We start from the raw sequence: 17,318 nt of genomic DNA on the forward strand, positions 1-17,318 counted from the left end.
CTCCTGTTACACAGTAGTCGGATCAGTTGTCCTGGGCAGCTCCCTAGCTATGCATGGAACGAGGCTTATTGAGAAAGACTGTAACTCCTGTCTGCAGTGGGGTTCAGTTACCTGCCTCTCTAAAAGCTCCACATTGTACTGTTGTGTACAACAGGCGGTTGAGCATCAGCCGTGCAGGGGTCGGGTATCCCTCTGTCTCAGCTCCCTTATCCTGTCACTTCTGCTGTTGCGTAAGAAGACTGAACCTGATCCCCAGACTCCTGATGAGAAGGAGATGGACTTGACACTTGAGTCTGAGGCAAACGGCTGCTCCGGTGATCAACTCACCCCTGCTCGGTTTTTCCACTGCCATTTTTTCTAGAGGAGAACTGCTATGGCTGCATTTATCTAACTGGAGCCATGAGATGACAAAACTATTTTTCTTTTGATTTCTGCACCCTGATGGAGCTGCAAGGTTTCAGCTGTTTTTAATGCACCAAGATCAGCAGATGGATTAATTAAGGCTTAAATACTACCTGGTGGAGTTTGTTTTTTGATATACAATGTGTTGTATGGCCTTTTGGTTCTGCAGAAACAAAGCTATGGTCAAACATCATGGAGATCCTAGATGAGAAGGATGGAGTGGATACAGAGCTGCTGGTGTATGCAATGACACTCATCAATAAGGTCAGTGAAAGATAACCATCTAGGACTGGCAACTATCTCCTTAACTGTATTATCTTCTCACTTGGTCTCTATCTTTCAAAACCCAGTCTAGGTTTCTTTTCTGAATTGTTTACACAATTTGATCTGATCTGCCAGACCCTTTGTCAGCTTTTCAAAGGACTTCAGTAGGATCTGGCTCATTATCACTCCTTTCGCTCCCCCTTATTAAGTAAAGGAGCCCTTACAACAGTAACAACATATTCATTACATTAAAAATAAGAATGGATTGTCATGAATATAATTATTTTTAAGTGCATGTTTGATCCAATTAAACTGGTGTCAAAATACAGACAAACATATATAGATACCATATATGGTAACAGATTACATTTCAATACAATGTATAAACAAAACAACTTTTCAGTCTCTCAGGCGATCTTTCATTATTGCTTTAATTTTTTATTTATTTCACAATTAATCTAGAATATTGCAGAGACAGGTTAGAACTCTTATTGTGTTTTTATTTATTTATCAAATGCATTTGTGTTTCAGACTCTGGCAGGCCTCCCAGACCAGGACTCATACTACGACATGGTGGACTGTCTTGAGGAGCAGGGCATTGAAGCCATGGCCCAGAGACACCTGAGCAGGAAAGGCACTGACCTCGACCTCGTAGAACAGTTCAACATATATGAGGTCAGAAAGCATACAGTGCCACATTATCTCATCACAACTAGCCTTAATGTAATTTTATTGGGCATGTGTGTTCACAATCGACTGAGGTCACATGACTTCTAACACGCTCATACAGCATACAGCAGTGAAGTGTGTACCAAGGTTGATACTTATTTACTGTTTCTCTGTGATGCCTTTGATCCAGATGATTCTCCGCCATGAGGACGGAGACGATGAAACCCAGCTGCCTCCCAGCGTCCGTAAAGAGCGCAGACGGGCCAGCGTTGGTGGCAACAATGAGAGGCGAGGCCTGGAGAGAAGACGCAGCCGGAGACATTCACTCCAGAATAGCAGAGGCCACGCTTCTGCCCCAGCATCACCCAGCAGCCCTCATAATCATGCAAGCAGCTTCCTGCCCTTTGGTGGCCAACGTATTGAAGACATCAGTGAGAGGTGAGGCCGGGGGAGGACAGAGAAATGGAAAAGTGGAAGATTTTCAGAGGAAGAAAAGAAACTGAATCCTTGCTTCCATTTCAGCTTGAACTTGGTCTGATACTCGTTTTATAAGGTTCAGCTTGGAGGGTTTGTTTTGATCTTGTATATTTAAAGCCCTGAGAGATAGCTGCAACTAAAATGGAATCACAAATCACTCCACGTCTATGGAGTTTCCCTCTGTTTCACAGGAAACAGCTTGACTGCAAGTGTTGTATTATATTTCAGCCTTGGAGAGATGCGTCTATTCTGTCCAGAGCCAAAGCAGAGAATTTCATTATACAGTCATTTAAAGAACAGCAGAGAGGGAGACCGTTGCTGCGAAGTGACATTTGAATACATTTTCCGACTGTCAAGTCATTCCCCGACCACGGATGGAAATAGGAAGCTTCTGTAAACACATGATATAAGCTATCTGCTCTCTGTCTCAAGTCATGCTTCCTTCAGTGAGAGTGAATTTAACTCAAACTCCACAATGCCATCTGTTTTTTATACAGCAAATCTTTATGACTACACAAACCCAAAGAAAACACAACTGGTGACTCAGGCAAGAAGTAAATTTAAATCTTGTTTAATTGTGCAGTAGCTAAGACTATGCCCTGTAAAAGCACCAGCAAAACTCAGTCAGACAACTCCTTTTTATGGAAGTCATGTTAACCCTATATTCAACTTTTTATTATAGGCCACACGTGAGAAGATTTTAACTATGAATTGTTTGTCACCTAGCATATGCCCTAATATTCCTGGTAGCACTCTGGTCTTCAGGTATACTTCAATTCAGTCGAGCAGGTCATATGATACCGTCATACTGGACTACCTTCTTCCAGTCCAACACAGGAAATCCAAGCTGCCTTTGAAGATCACCATATTTCCATATTGTTAATGAAATCCAGACATCCAAGACGGATCCAGAAGCAAAGTGGCCACAGACTTATGAATGACGATGTATCCCAGACTACCTGCTCAAGCAAACAAGATATATCCTACATCCCCACCACTTGTTATTAAATTGAAGGGAGTAAAAATCACAGGGAGATGGTTTTTTATTTTTATTAAAGGATAACTAAATTTAACCCATTTTCCTTCTTTTTGTCTTAATGGGGACAACTTTTTGAAACTGGTCCAGTATTGAGCGAGAACGCTGCAGACGGCAGCTGCTAAACATGCTGCAATTCATCAGCGTCAGTTTAAGTCCACTAAAAGTGCTTGTTTTTGCCACTGACGGACTCAGATTGTCATTATATGTGTCGGACATTACTACGAAAAGGACCCCTACAAAGAAATAAAGTTATCTTAACCTTTCGATTGATGCATGCTGTTTGTTATTGTGTCTAACCATGTCTTGCTCAAGGAGAAGTTTCATTCTGAATTGTCAAAATTAGCTAAATATTCAGCCAAAACATATTTAAGATAACACTAAGCAACATTTTATGTACTCCAACAAAACAAACTTTGACGACACCGGCTCTCCTCTCTACTCTCACTCTCGTTTCCACTGTTTTCTTCTGGCAACAAGTTACATGAAACGATAACAAACAGACCGAATCAAACACAAGATAAAGAAAAACTTTTTTATTTCTCTTAAGCTTTCCATAATTTTGTTGTTGTTGTTGTTGACACTTAAATTGATGTTCTCGCTCAATACACAACCAATTTAATAAAAAATGCATGTCCCCTATATTGATTTCTTTAGCATTAATTTCATTTTTATTTAGTGTTGACAGAAATTACACTTAAATAGTTGTTACTGTAAATGCATATAAAACTTATAATATTTTGAGAAGTAGAAGTTGACCTACTAACCCTTTTGCGCATCTTTCAATGTTTGTCTCTCTTGTTATACTTCTAATGGTTTATGACAAGCATGTTTTTAGTGTTTGTCTTTTTTGTGTGTTATCTCGCCCGGCTTTCCTCTTCTCTGTGTTTTCATTGTCTCCGTCCACTTTCTCTTTTCTCTTGCCTGCCTACATCCTCCCTTTCCCCCTTTAACCATTGATCCCTCTTCTCACCACAGAGAAGAGGAAGAGGAAGAAGAAGAGGAGGAGGAGGAGGAAGGAGAGGAGGAGGAGGAGGGAGAGAAGGAGGAGGAGGATGAGGAGGACGAGGCAGATTATGAAAGTCATCCAGTAACTGAGTCCTCTAGACAGGGCGCTCGCAGGTATTTTAGTCCAACTGGTTTTGAATCGTTATTCCCTCATACAGTTTCTCCCTAGTTTTTCTTCCATTTGGACTCTCTTGTATTTTGTCGTCCTAGTGTGGCTCCAGCTGTAGCAGACACTCCTAACATGTGTTTGAACTTAAAGTGTACGGGAAACATCCTCCCTAAAGCCAGTGACCAACCAGGCCAGAGAGAATGTCTCAGCGTCAAGACCAGGAAATCGTCTCCTGTGTCCGTTGCACCTAAAAAGAGGACCTTTAGTCCTTGTTGTGTTCCTCACCGGCCACCTGGCTGTGTCTTCGTTGTTGCCTTGAATAAAGTGCCAGGCTCAGCACACCGTTATTCTCAGACTACCCCAGCCTCACCCCCCTCCCCTCCCCCTAACCCTCGCCCTCTCCCTCCGTCCCCTAACTTGAACCAGAGCCAGGTGTCTGTCGGAGCCGAGGAGAGTGAGGAGGGCCAGGCCAGAGAAAGGCACTACAGGTAGAGGGCAGGAGCTACAGTTCATCTAATTGTGTTAGACCATTACGCCTCACAACGAGGAAACACACCGTCATCACCATCACTATTGTCTGTGTCTCTTTGTAGCTCACTGCACACACAGCAAAAAAACACCTGGAAGCATCATAAGCGTAAAATCAGATATAGTTATTCTACAATTTTTAATAATTTCGATCTATTCCTAAAAATAGGTTTCTTCTATATTGCACTCCATCAGGTTACTTGCGTTAGACATGCTGTAGCTTAGTTCCTCTCAACCTCCTTCATCCTTTAAAAATGTTTTCTTGATGATAGTTGCCTTTATTTCCCCTCAGATGTGATATATGTAGCATGATCTGCCATCAACCAAAGACAAACTGTACCAACTTTTTAAGTTGCTGGAAAGCATTATTTTGCTGGCATTTACTACTCATCTGTCCTCCATCGTGGCTCTGCAGCACAGTTAATCCAAGAAAAGTCAATAAATTACTTCAAAGCATTAAGGAATTGAAAGTTTACAACATGAGTCACAATCTCTTAGCTGTTCATGTGTCTGCAGAGGTCTGTAGCAATAGAAACATGATAGTCTTATTGCCTTCTACAAAAGCACACAGAATAGGTAGGACAGACAGAGATATTGTCTTGCCCCCGTCTGCTCTCTTGTTTTGTGGTCTTGCAGCCCTCAAACCTTTAACTGCTGTCTCTCAATCTTGTTTGTGTGACTAACATATCATTATTTGATCTTTGGAGTGTCTGACCTGACTGTTACTCTCTTTTTCCTCACTTCCATCTTCAGTCTGAACGATATAAACAACTCTCCTACATCTTACACAGCTAGAAAGCCCCGCTGGGCTGAAAGGTAAGACCAGGTGTCAACAGGTCAAGAGTAACAAGAGTGTGCAGGGAGAAGATGTTTGACCAGGCTCTGAGGCCTTGTGATTTACATTAATCTCAGGGAGATGTGCACATTCAATCAGCTTGAAAGGTTTACAGTTGAACAGTAGTATGTTTCAAATGCACAATGTGTCGTGCAACTGTTCTAGGACAAAATGTGCACAATCTTCAGATTCAACATCGCAAATACAAGGCCTCAAAGAAAAGAGTAGGTCTAGTGAAAAGATGCATTAAGAAAGATTGTCACCATGCAAAGACATGGATGAGCAGTGCACCTGCAGATACCCTTCAGACTCTGATGGCATGGCTTTCCTCACAGGAAAGCTATTCAGATGCAGAGGGAGAAGTGCTAAAGAGCACTCAACACAGTCATATCTCAGTGTGAGCTATCCAGCAGTATGACATTGGAATTCACATCACAGATTCTTGAAGTGTTTTCCGTCCTTCTTCTCTGTCTTTCAGTCGAAAAATGTCTTAGGGGAGAACAAAACTTTTTTTCCCCTTCTTTTAACAGAATCAGTGCCAATGGCAGTCCGTACCCTGGCAGGCGCCAGGCTCCTACATCACCCATTCATCGCTTCACTACTTCAGCAGCCTCCACACCAGACTCCAAACCAATTGACAGGTCAGCATCTCAACTTTTCCACTGCTGATGGAGAACATTTTGTCTATATGATGAAATGTTAAGCTCCAGTTTGAACAAATGTGTAAATGCAAAAATCTAAATGCAAACCAATCACTTTTTATAATGTTATCACATTTGTCCTTTTTCTGTGTGACGTTTAGACCTGCTCTAGGAGGCTTGCTTACTTCATCGTACAGACAGCATCAGGAGTCTCTGGCTGTGGAGAGAGAGAGGAGACGCCTGGAAAGAGAAGAGCGTCTGCAGAGAATCGAAAGAGAAGAGAGGGACCGTTTCAAGTTAGTCTCACCCAACGAATCAGACAAAACACTACATGACTTCATGTCAGAGAGAATATATTATCTTTACTTTGAATCGTAGGCAGCTGTACAGCCAATACAGACAGGTTGGTATTTTTAGAAACAGGTGGCTCCAGTCTTCACTCTGGGGAGATATTCACAAATCCCCCTGAGTCAGATACAACCTGGGCTGTCTTTCTTTATGATGATTATTAGAAATACTGAATCATGGCACGAAGAACCTGATAACGCATATGTTCTCCGCTGATGTCTTGTCGTACCTTTTCTATGATGCTCTGTTTGCTTTCCTTGCACTCACCATATAAATTGCAGTTAAGCAATTGAAATATTTCACTATACATACTGTAAATACATTTTTACTCTGTTTCTGTCTTTCTATCTCAGTCGAGATTATGTTGACAAGAGGGAAGAAGCAAGACAAGCCAGAGAGGAAAGGTGAGTTTACTATAGGTCATGGGTTCACATGGATCAGACATTAATGCTACCAATTAGATAAATTAAACTGCCTAGGAGGCTTGTAAATACTTTGAGATCCTATTTTAAAACAAATAGCAGATGTAAAGCGTCAGGCTGAGTTATAAGTGTCAGAGCTCCTTTGGACCTGCTCCCCATTAATACATCCCAAAGTTAACAGGACAAGTGTGTAATTGCGTTTTGGCATGGATTTGGTCCGGTTGTCTCCCTCTGACCATGAGGGTGTGTCCAATATAATGTATAGCTCATTCTTTTGCCCTAACATTTCTCACCCCTGTAACAAATATCTGTGAATTGAGTTCAGTAAACACCAACAATAAAAGTGAAATAACACTTTGCAACTTTAACAAAAGAAGGATTTCATTTGTCATCATTTATCTTCCTGAGTAATGGGATTACAGCTCAACTTTTCTATAATTACCTAGGAACAAAACAAATATGTCATGTGTTCACAGTATGAATATTGAAATAATGGCTTTATTGATATAAAACTTAGATGATTTTTTCATCACTGTTTGATTTAGCCTTAATATCTCTTACATGTAATATTTTCATGGGCTTCATATTTTGAATTCCTATATTTCTCCACCGCTAAAAGACAAATTTGAGTAACTAAATTGTGATTTGCATTCCTTTGCATATATGTTTCTATGTGATCATATCACAACTATGATATAGCTAGCCAATTTCAAAACTGCTTTTACAAACAGATCTTTATGCATCTAAACATGAGTGTACAGACTTCCACAAGCTAAATTTCGTTATTGCAGGTACAAGGCTGTGGAGAGGTTAGCCGCAGAGGAGTTTGAGCGAGAGCGCCCCAGGGTGCCAGCAAGAGGACGGACAGAGATCACGCTATGTTTGAGTCCCAACCCTGTCAGCCGCTCTGCCGCCCGATGTGCCACACCTTCGTCCATTATCTCACAGGAAGAGACAATTGCCACTGCACACCAGACGTCGGGTAACTCGTGTTTGCCAACTATTTATTCATCATTAGTACCCGAGTGATATGAGCATGAATGGACTGTATTGTTGGCTTGCAGAGCTGGCAGAGACTATGCTGGCTGTCAGTGCACCTGTCACACACACTGGGCTTGGCATTAACAATTGACAAGTGATTATCGCACAGAAATTAGATTCAGCTGCACTTCTGCTGAAAAGGGATTATTGAGACTAACTACTTGATTTATGAGTGTGTATCAAAATGTGTAAGTGAAACAGTAAGATTTTAGAAAAATAGATATTTTGATGTTGTATCTATATGTATATGTTGTGTCTAATTAGGCTGATTAAGCAGCTTCAGTGATTTCAAGCTTGCAATCAATAGGTATCTCTCAATACTACAGAAACTAAAACATACTAACAATTTTTTTGCAAAGCGTTCCCTCCCAGCCAATCACGTTGTGTTTTATAGAGTGTGTTTGTGTGTGTAGTTTTGTGTGTGTGTGTAGGTTGTACGAGCATGAGCCATGGTAACAGAATTTGATGATTGCTTTGTGAATTATTTCTACAGTCTGGAAATGTAGAGAGACTGAGGTACAGTCTCTCAGTGCAATTAAGGACATGTCAGGAAGCAATTTTGAAGCTGTTTTAATTATAAACAAAGAATGTTTCTGAAGACTATTAGATAATATAAACATACATAACTGAAGAATTTCAAGTAACAATTTTGCTTCGTTGTTTTGATTTCTCTTCCAGGAACCGAACATATCTCAAAGCCAAACCTTGACCTCCACACAAGAACCAAAAGTCCAGAGCCAGACTTAACAGTATCAGAACCTTCCCCCAAACCTCCCTCCGAGCCAGACAAGCAGCAGACTGAGACAAAGTCGCCTGCAGAGACAGAGGATGTTGCTGAGACTCAGGCCGATCAGAATGTAGTGGAAGAGCCAGCATCAGATAAACAGTCAGGCATGCAGAAGGAAGAGAGGCAAGAGGAGGAGAAGATTGAGGAACAGAAACAGCACATGGACGAGGTAGAAGTGGAAGAGCAGGTAGAGGAGGCAGAGGTAGCAGATGTAGCAGAAGTAGGAGAGCCAGATGTGGATGTGAATGTGGAGTTAGAGGAGGTGTTTGAGAAGGAGCAGCCAACAGAAAGGGATGTCGAAGACAGTGTACTGCTGAGTGAGAAGGAGAGGCAGAACGAGGAAGTGAATGAGAAGGATAACTGCTCCGCATCCAGCATCTCCTCCACAAGTAGCACTCTGGAGAGGGAGGAGCGGGAGGAGAAACTCACCAATGACATTGAAGCAGGTATGATCGATGCTAATTTTATTCACATACTTTGATAATCAACTATGTATATTTTTATAAATGTCAAAATTCTTTCCATATCAACAGGCCAATGGACACAGTCTATCAAAGATGCAGCAGTGAACGACCAGTGCAACAAAATACTCAACAGCAAGCGCTTCATGCTGGACATGCTCTATGCTCAGGCGACAACCAGCAAGGATGAAGGGAATGTAGCAGAAACAGAGAAAGAAAACTGTAAATGTGAGAAGGATGCAGAGGTCAGTGACTCCTCTGTAGCTAGCTTGGCCAGCAGGATCTCCACACTGGAGGCTCACAGACAGGCCAGAGAAGAAAATGTGAAAAAAATGGAGGTGGGACATCTGGACAACCAGGGCAGTGTCCGAGCAGTGGCGGAGAAGTTTGGAGATTTGGTCAAAGGCCTAGCGTCTCCTCCTGAGGTCGAGGACTCAAAAGAGCAACAGCAGACTGACATATCATCAATCGCTGCCTCATCCACCTTACCCCCTAAGAAAGAGTCGGACTATATCTGGGATCAGCTGATGGCCGAACCTAGGGAGCTGAGGATCAAAGAAATGGACTTCACGGACCTGAGGGATGACGATGACATGGACATTTTAGATATGGACAGTGAACTGGGGTCAGGTGACCTCATACCACCACCTCCACCTCCGCCATGTAATGCTGCACTGCCACCCCCGCCCCTGTTTGGGTGCCCTCCTCCTCCTCCCATCCTTGGCAAGATGATGCCCCCACCCCCACCATTTATGGCCCCTATCCCTCCGCCCTCCCCTCAGCTAAGTCGAGGGGAGATACCTCTCTTCCAAAAGAAAAAGAAGACGATCCGACTCTTCTGGAACGAAGTGCGTCCCGTGGACTGGCAAAGTAAGAGTCATAAATTCTGTAAGGAGTCCCTCTGGTCCAAACTGGAGCCAGTTAAACTGGACACATCCAAGTTAGAGCAGCTGTTTGAGTCCAAATCCAAGGAGCTGCCTGTCACGAAGGTAACCTTGTGTTGTACTGCTGTTACAACCATTCAGTATTACTGTTTACTTTATTTATTTTGCATTCCTAATTTGCCTCGTTTTCTTTCCCATGGCTCAAGTTTTCTTGCTATCCGGTATCATATAAGGTCATTTTGTGATTTAGTGATACATTTATCCAAACTACTGTCACCCTGGATGACATTTAAAATGGGTGGATGCCTTCTTAATATTAGTGGGAGGAGAAAACCTTGTGTTTCATTTCTAAATTAATTTAATCACCTTTAGTCCTTGGATCATTCAGGTGAAATACCCAAAACAAGTATATAACAACTCTATTGTGGTGAATAGACAATAAGGTGCTCTCGGTCACATCTCCATTTTGTGATAAAGGCTGATAGGCCAGGTGTGATTTCACACATATTTTGTTAAGTTTTGTTAAGAGCTGTTTCCACTACGCAATATACATGATCATAATACAATGATGATTTGCATCTCTTATAGAAAGCAGCTGTTGATGGAAAACGACAAGAAATCATAGTCCTGGACTCAAAACGCAGCAATGCTATAAACATTGGCTTGACTGTCTTACCTCCTCCTCGCACCATTAAGACGGCTATTCTCAACTTCGATGAGTACGCACTGAACAAGGAAGGCATTGAGGTAAGCATTTTTAAAGATACGTTCTGTATCTAAATTGGTACTGCTTGTATATATACTGTGTAGTCCATCAGTAAACCATTTAGCTCACTTGGTCCAAAATAATAATGTATTTTATGAATGATATTTACTCAGCAGCCAACCAAATACACTTCAAACTAGAGAAATTGAACTCCTGTAGGTGGGATAGCCCAAAGTGATGACATATCATGTGATTTTCTGGTCACATGGCTGGCTTTTTGGCTGTTCTCATGTAATCAATCACAGTGATTATTAAAGATTAGCTCCACATGCATATTTTAATCTCATTTAAAAAACATGCTACAGACCTTTCAGCAGATAACGATTATTATTGCATCCCTTTGGGGTCATATAACCTGTAGTTTCCAGAGCTTCATTCTCTGTTTCTTATGCACTGTCTTGCTGGCTGGTCTGTCAAAGCACTTTGTAAACCTTGTTTTTAAAAGGTGCTATATAAATAAAGTTATTATTCTCAGCAGAAGGGAGTATTCCTCTCCACCTTTTGTCTCTGGAGATCTCTTCAGCCACACAAAAAGACAAGGTTGAAAGTTTAGATGTCACTCAAGTTTGTGGGAAAAATTGGAAACATCTTATATAAGCTGAGTGAGAAATGTCAGAATCAATTTGTTTCCTATCCCCTCCTATTATTTACTCCTTGAAATATTATGTAAAAATGTACTTAGGTGTTAAAAAAACATTTTGATAGGTTGACTTGATGAATGATCTCATAAGCCTTGATCCTTTCCCGTCGCTTCTCTGATTTCTTCCTCACTCTCCTAGAAAATATTGACAATGATCCCCACAGAGGAGGAGAAACAGAGGATCCAGGAGGCCCAGCTGGTTAGCCCTGATATCCCCCTGGGCAGTGCTGAACAGTTCCTTCTCACCCTCTCCTCCATCACAGAGTTGTCAGCTCGCCTGCAACTGTGGGCATTCAAGATGGACTATGAGCTTATTGAGAAGGTCAGACACGCCCCTGTCAATTTTAATCGCAAATACACCTTATGGAGTTACAGAAGTAAATTAATTTAAATTGTTGTTTTTACTTTTAATGGTATTAAAAGAATAGTTGTTCACCGTAATGTCTGTACAGTTATTGTGATGCTACAGCCAGCAGCTGCTTAACTTAGCTTAGCATTAAGACTGGAAACAGGGGGAACGAGCTAGCCTTTTATATATACACACACACAGTTATTGACTGCATTTTCATGCTCTTTAAGGAAGTGGCAGAGCCTCTGCAGGACCTCAAGGAAGGGATGGACCAGTTAGAGAAAAACAAAACACTCCGCTACATCTTGACCACATTGTTGGCCATGGGCAACTTCCTCAATGGCACTAATGTGAGTAACCCTCAAGACATATATGGCTCAGAGGTTCCTGTTTTTTCACTTTCTCTCCCTCTGTCTTTCCTCCCGCGGTTCTCCACACTCCCCCACACATATTTATTTGGAAAGGATAACAGTGGACTCTCTATGTGTAGAAGAATGTGCTGCCTGACTGTCTGCAGCAGACACTGTCCTTCTACAGTAAAAACGCTCGTCAAGGCCTATGCTGAACCTGGCTCTGTCTGTCTGGAGGGGGAAAGGGGGGGGGGGGATTATGACAGTATGTGTTTGGTTGCTTGTGAGTGAACTTTTATCTGGGTCTTGCATTTTTTTGTTTAACTTTGTAAAGGAGGTTTTGTCTGTATGTCATTGGGATATGAGAGCCAAAAATGCAACAGGGAAACATAAGTCATCAAAATCAAAACAAGAAGTTCCTGTAAATAATGGCTGCATTTATGTTTTGCAGTAAGCCATTTAAAACTGGCAGCAGAACAAGGGAGATCCTATTGGGATTATGTCTTTCATGATATGTCTGGGCTTCTCTTAGCTCCGCTGTGGTGAGCAGAACAATCAGTCAGGTCTGAAGTAGATTGTGGTTTTTGATAATCACCAGCCAAACGAATCTATACTTGGCCCCTTTTTCTGACCATGCCAAAAAGGAAATTCACTGCAATTTGGTCCTTGACTAGGGGCTCTTGATTTTTAATTTCAGTTGTTTCCGTCCCACATTCTGACTGTCTTGCTGTGTATGCATGCATCTCTAGGCTAAAGGCTTTGAGCTGAATTACTTGGAAAAAGTCCCGGAGGTGAAGGACACGGTTCACAAGCAGTCCCTGCTGCACCACGCCTGCTCCATCGTCGTCGAGAAGTTTCCAGACAGCACTGATCTCTACTCTGAAATAGGAGCTATCACCCGCTTGACTAAGGTTATTTACTTTTTAAAAACTCATTACACAATGTTCCCATCAGTTTGTTACTAGTAGCAGTAAGTAAAAATGTCATAAGAAAGAGTCCTCAACAATTCTGTGATATTTTTGGTAGGTGGACTTTGACCAGCTTCAAGACAATCTGGCGCAGATGGAGCGAAGATGCAAAGCATCTTGGGATCACCTCAAGGTCATAGCGAAACACGAGATGAAACCACCATTGAAACAAAAAATGTCAGACTTCCTCAAAGATTGTGCAGAGAGAATCATAATTCTGAAGATTGTACATCGAAGAATACTCAACAGGTATGCTCAAGTGTAGTACAATGCTGGATAAGATAAAGTATTTCTTGCTTTTTTCAAAAGTTCATATATTATCTATTTATGTCTCTTTCAATGGCATTTACAGTATTTTTTTGTTGTTCGTTCATGGTGACTTTTGTTACTTTTTGAAGCATGTTTAAACTTTGTTTCCACCAAAGGATCTCTGCACAGTGATTTGATGGTTCTCTAAACATCTGCAGGTTTCATGCCTTTCTGCTGTTCCTGGGCCATCCGATATATGCGGTACGGGAGGTCAGCATTCATCGCTTTAGCAAGATCCTGAGTGAATTTGCCCTGGAGTATCGCACAACAAGAGAGCGCGTGCTACAACAGAAACAGAAGAGGGCCAACCACCGAGAGAGGAATAAGACCAGGGGGAAAATGATAACAGATGTAAGTGCTCCTCACCACGAGCAAGGGTCACACATACACTTTCACCATTTCCTGATCACCATCTTTGTTTATTTTGTACTTTCTCAATTCTATGAGACAATATGAGCAATCCCTAGACACTAGTTATAATCTTAATCTTGTTAAAGCGCCAAATGTGGTATTTCTGAAGGACATGGCATACATTTGCAATTACATCAGCATAGTTCCTCGGTATTCACATGTATAGGTTACTGTAACAACAATCAGTGAGTTGTTTTTAGTGTATCTCATTCTGTAGCAGCAGCAGGCTAAGAAAGGCCAGAGCAAACACCTCCCTGCATGATTAAAATCCCTTAAACCCTGAGGAGTCTGCTACTCAGAGTGGACTTCACAGCTAGCCTTGGCAGGGGCCCCTTTCTCTTCAAAAGGACCCTAATTCAATCACTGTGTGAAAATTCAAACCTTTGGATGTCCCTGAAGGAGAAATAACAAGGCCAACACCTTAAAGGGATAGTTCAGAGTATTTGAAGTGGGTTGTATAAGGTATTTATCTATAGTCAGTGTATAACGAGTACATAACTAGGTAGGTCGGCACACCCCAAGCTTGGGGAAACAGACAAGAGTATGAGCATGGAAGCAAAGCAATGTACTACTGTGGATGGTTGCAGCAGTAAAATGTATTTTAGACACCTAATAGAAAGGCTCACCTACAAAAATATACAAGTTCAACTTATCTGTAAAATTGTATCTTTTTGTCAATGAGGTCTTGTGGCTTTAAATAATGCATAGATACATTTCACTTTCAGTTCATTCCCTGTCAGAGAGCCCTCATACAACCCTACTTCAAATCATTTTGACTATCCCTTTACCCACACTTTTACAAAGACTTTCAGTCAAATATGCTCCTCTGTTCCTTAGCTTGTAAATATCTTCAATATTCTTTTATAATATAGTAGGGTGAAAATCACAAAGAAATGTTGATGTTACTTAATTAATAGTTTGACATTAGTCACTTTGTTGCTAATAATGGATAAAACACTCTACATGTCTGTTTAAAATGACACTGGAACCAGCAGATAGTTAGCTTAGCCTAGCATAAAGAGTAAAAGCAGGGGGAAAAGCTAGCCTTGCTCGGACAGTAACAAGTAACAAAATCTGATTATCAATAAGCCGATGTAAAACCATATTGTCTAGTTTTTTGTACAAATAAGATGTAACCTGATAATTCACTTTAGGTTTGGCAGATTTTTTTTACCCCTCGAACAGAGCCAGGCTAGGTGTTTTAACCTGGTCCCAGTCTGAAAGCTAAGCTAACCGGCTGCTGGGTCCAGCTTCACATTAACTGTACAGACATGAGAGCGTTTCCCAAAATGTTGAACCTTTCCTTTAATTTTTCCGACCCATATCAAGGATTACAGGCTTCTTTAAGATATGAGGAAATACTACAACAACGAATTAGACAAATCAATGGTGTGTTTATCAATCTGAAAACCTAAAAACTGTTTCCTGAATATTTGTCACTTTGTATATGAAACGTTTTCACTTGACACCAGCAGTAAACTGTATAAACAACACACCTTTTGGCTTTTTTTCCTTCCATTTCCTTTATCTCTGTAGAGTGAGGATGACGATGATGGTGAGGTAGGGGGTGACTTTGTGCGTAAACAAGTGCATGTGAGCTTTCTTTTGTGACTAACATTCAACCAGACTGCTGTCATAACTTTACAATAACGTATGTATTTACGAGGATTAACAAAAGACAACTCATCAGTAAGACTGAAAAGCTCTGGGTGGGGATGACCTTTATTGCATAAGGAAGCTTGACGGTTTTGACAAAGAGACAAAAGTTGCACGCATGATGTCAGCTAAAGTATTGAGAAAATCTCACTGGGGGAGTTGCAGCTACTTCCTGTTCTAAATGAATGGACCTCAAAAAGGAAGCTGCACAACCTGGTATGTCTGCATTGTTGCGACAAGCAGTCATGGGGATTTTTTGTGTGTGTCACAGAATAAAATGCACTCTTAATGTGTATGTGAAACCTTCAACTCTTCGAAATGGATTTAATTTATGCCGGAAAGTGCTGTGCCACTAATACAGATTAAACTGTATGAAGTTTCGTATTAAAAGCTTTTGTCCTTAATACTAAAAGTGCCAGAACACCGAGTAAAGTTCCGCGGTCTCCTATTAATAAAATGTCAGAAATTGTAATCCTGTGTCCTCCCCCTTCCCCTCCAGAGTGGTAAATTTGGCGGTGCCCCATCAGACTCACAGGAGATTCAGCCTCAGGGTATCCAGTATGCTGAAGATGCAGCTGAACATGAGAACATGAAGGCCGTACTGAAGAGCAGCTTGCAGGGCGGAGAGAGTGTGACGTCCACGGTGCCAGGCCTCCGTACACGCACCAGAGCAAGCAGCACCAGAGGTCAGTGTCATAAACATGTTATAGCCCTTACATAGCTTTTTTATAATATATCATCACCATCCATCCAATACACTGCGATTTTGCATTCTTGTATTGCTATAATTGTTCCAGGAACACAGCACAGATATTTCAGTTTTATACTGAAGTAATCCTTCCTGAAACCTTTAAGTTCATTCAGTAGGACTGGTACTTTTAGCCACGCTAGTAGTAGGGCTCTAGGGTTGGCAATGTCCGTCCGGCTGCCTAAGACTTTATTCCAACTAGTACAGTATGGTTTGCTCTGACATTTTGTACAGACCAGGCTTTAAGCAAGAATCCTGTAAGACGCATAGCAACTTCAAGCTCTAACCGGTTACATCAGCGACACACTTACACTTACATTAAGATACACTTATTGTAAGATAGCACAACTTAACAGTCTTAGTTTGTGATAACTCATTGGACCACTGCATAAATTCAATTCAGATAGACAAGGTGGGAACAAAGCACAAGATAATGATTTGAGTGACTCACCCAGTGCAAGATAATGTAAGGAACAGTGTGTTACATTTAGAGGGATCAATTGACAAGAATGGAATATAATATGAATGGATATAATATTAATAACTAATGTTTTCATTAGTGTATAATCACCTGAAACTGAGAATTGTTATGTTTTTGTTAGCCTAGACAATGCCATTTATAACTCCATATGGATGTGGTCCTCTTCCACGGAGTCTGCCATGTAGCAGCGCCATGTTTCTACAGCAGCCCAGAACAGACAAACTGAAAACTGTCTGTAGCGTCTCAGCATACTAGCCGCTGAAAATGATTAATTATAACATTTTACCTTAATAACATTAGCATTTAGACATTATTTGGCGAAAGTTAGCATGCTGATGTTAGGCTTGCTAACCTCACAGAACCGCTTACAAGGCTGTAGACACTTGTCTTGTTTTCTTCTTGTTTTCTTACCAGCCCTATTATAAAAAAATTCTGTTGTTTTCTTATTCATTCTGAACTTACTGTTTAAGGGCGCGTTACCCCATGGTGCTCTACCAGTGACGACCCAGTGAACTGCACAGATGATACAGCTGATGAGATCATGGAGAGGATTGTCAGGTCAGCCACTCAGGGGCCCAGCCAGCGCACTCAACCTCGGGAGAGGAGACGGTCCCGAGTCAACCGAAAATCACGTGAGTCATGTCAACTATTGACCAAGTGGCGTAATTTATTATCATGTACAGATAAATGCAATCATCTACCTGTGCAAACACTGTAATAATACCCTT

The 17,318-nt window shown here is 41.4% G+C and overlaps 1 protein-coding gene across 1 annotated transcript in view; it reads left to right on the plus strand.

Annotated features, from left to right (window-relative positions):
- The window catches only part of fhod3b (formin homology 2 domain containing 3b), an 81,102-nt gene that overhangs the window by 60,577 nt on the left and 3,207 nt on the right, over positions 1-17,318 (plus strand). Inside the window, exons 8-26 of the mRNA XM_054621842.1 lie at positions 572-666; positions 1,198-1,341; positions 1,526-1,773; positions 5,247-5,309; positions 5,859-5,969; positions 6,131-6,265; positions 6,671-6,721; positions 7,531-7,721; positions 8,459-9,013; positions 9,101-10,017; positions 10,501-10,659; positions 11,458-11,640; positions 11,898-12,017; positions 12,767-12,928; positions 13,044-13,234; positions 13,453-13,645; positions 15,242-15,265; positions 15,861-16,047; positions 17,061-17,222. Of these exons, the coding sequence (XP_054477817.1) occupies positions 572-666; positions 1,198-1,341; positions 1,526-1,773; positions 5,247-5,309; positions 5,859-5,969; positions 6,131-6,265; positions 6,671-6,721; positions 7,531-7,721; positions 8,459-9,013; positions 9,101-10,017; positions 10,501-10,659; positions 11,458-11,640; positions 11,898-12,017; positions 12,767-12,928; positions 13,044-13,234; positions 13,453-13,645; positions 15,242-15,265; positions 15,861-16,047; positions 17,061-17,222 (3,891 nt within the window). The remainder of the gene's footprint in view (positions 1-571; positions 667-1,197; positions 1,342-1,525; positions 1,774-5,246; positions 5,310-5,858; positions 5,970-6,130; positions 6,266-6,670; positions 6,722-7,530; positions 7,722-8,458; positions 9,014-9,100; positions 10,018-10,500; positions 10,660-11,457; positions 11,641-11,897; positions 12,018-12,766; positions 12,929-13,043; positions 13,235-13,452; positions 13,646-15,241; positions 15,266-15,860; positions 16,048-17,060; positions 17,223-17,318) is intronic.

The sequence above is a fragment of the Anoplopoma fimbria genome, chromosome 20, assembly GCF_027596085.1.
Source record: "Anoplopoma fimbria isolate UVic2021 breed Golden Eagle Sablefish chromosome 20, Afim_UVic_2022, whole genome shotgun sequence".
Taxonomy (NCBI): domain Eukaryota; kingdom Metazoa; phylum Chordata; class Actinopteri; order Perciformes; family Anoplopomatidae; genus Anoplopoma; species Anoplopoma fimbria.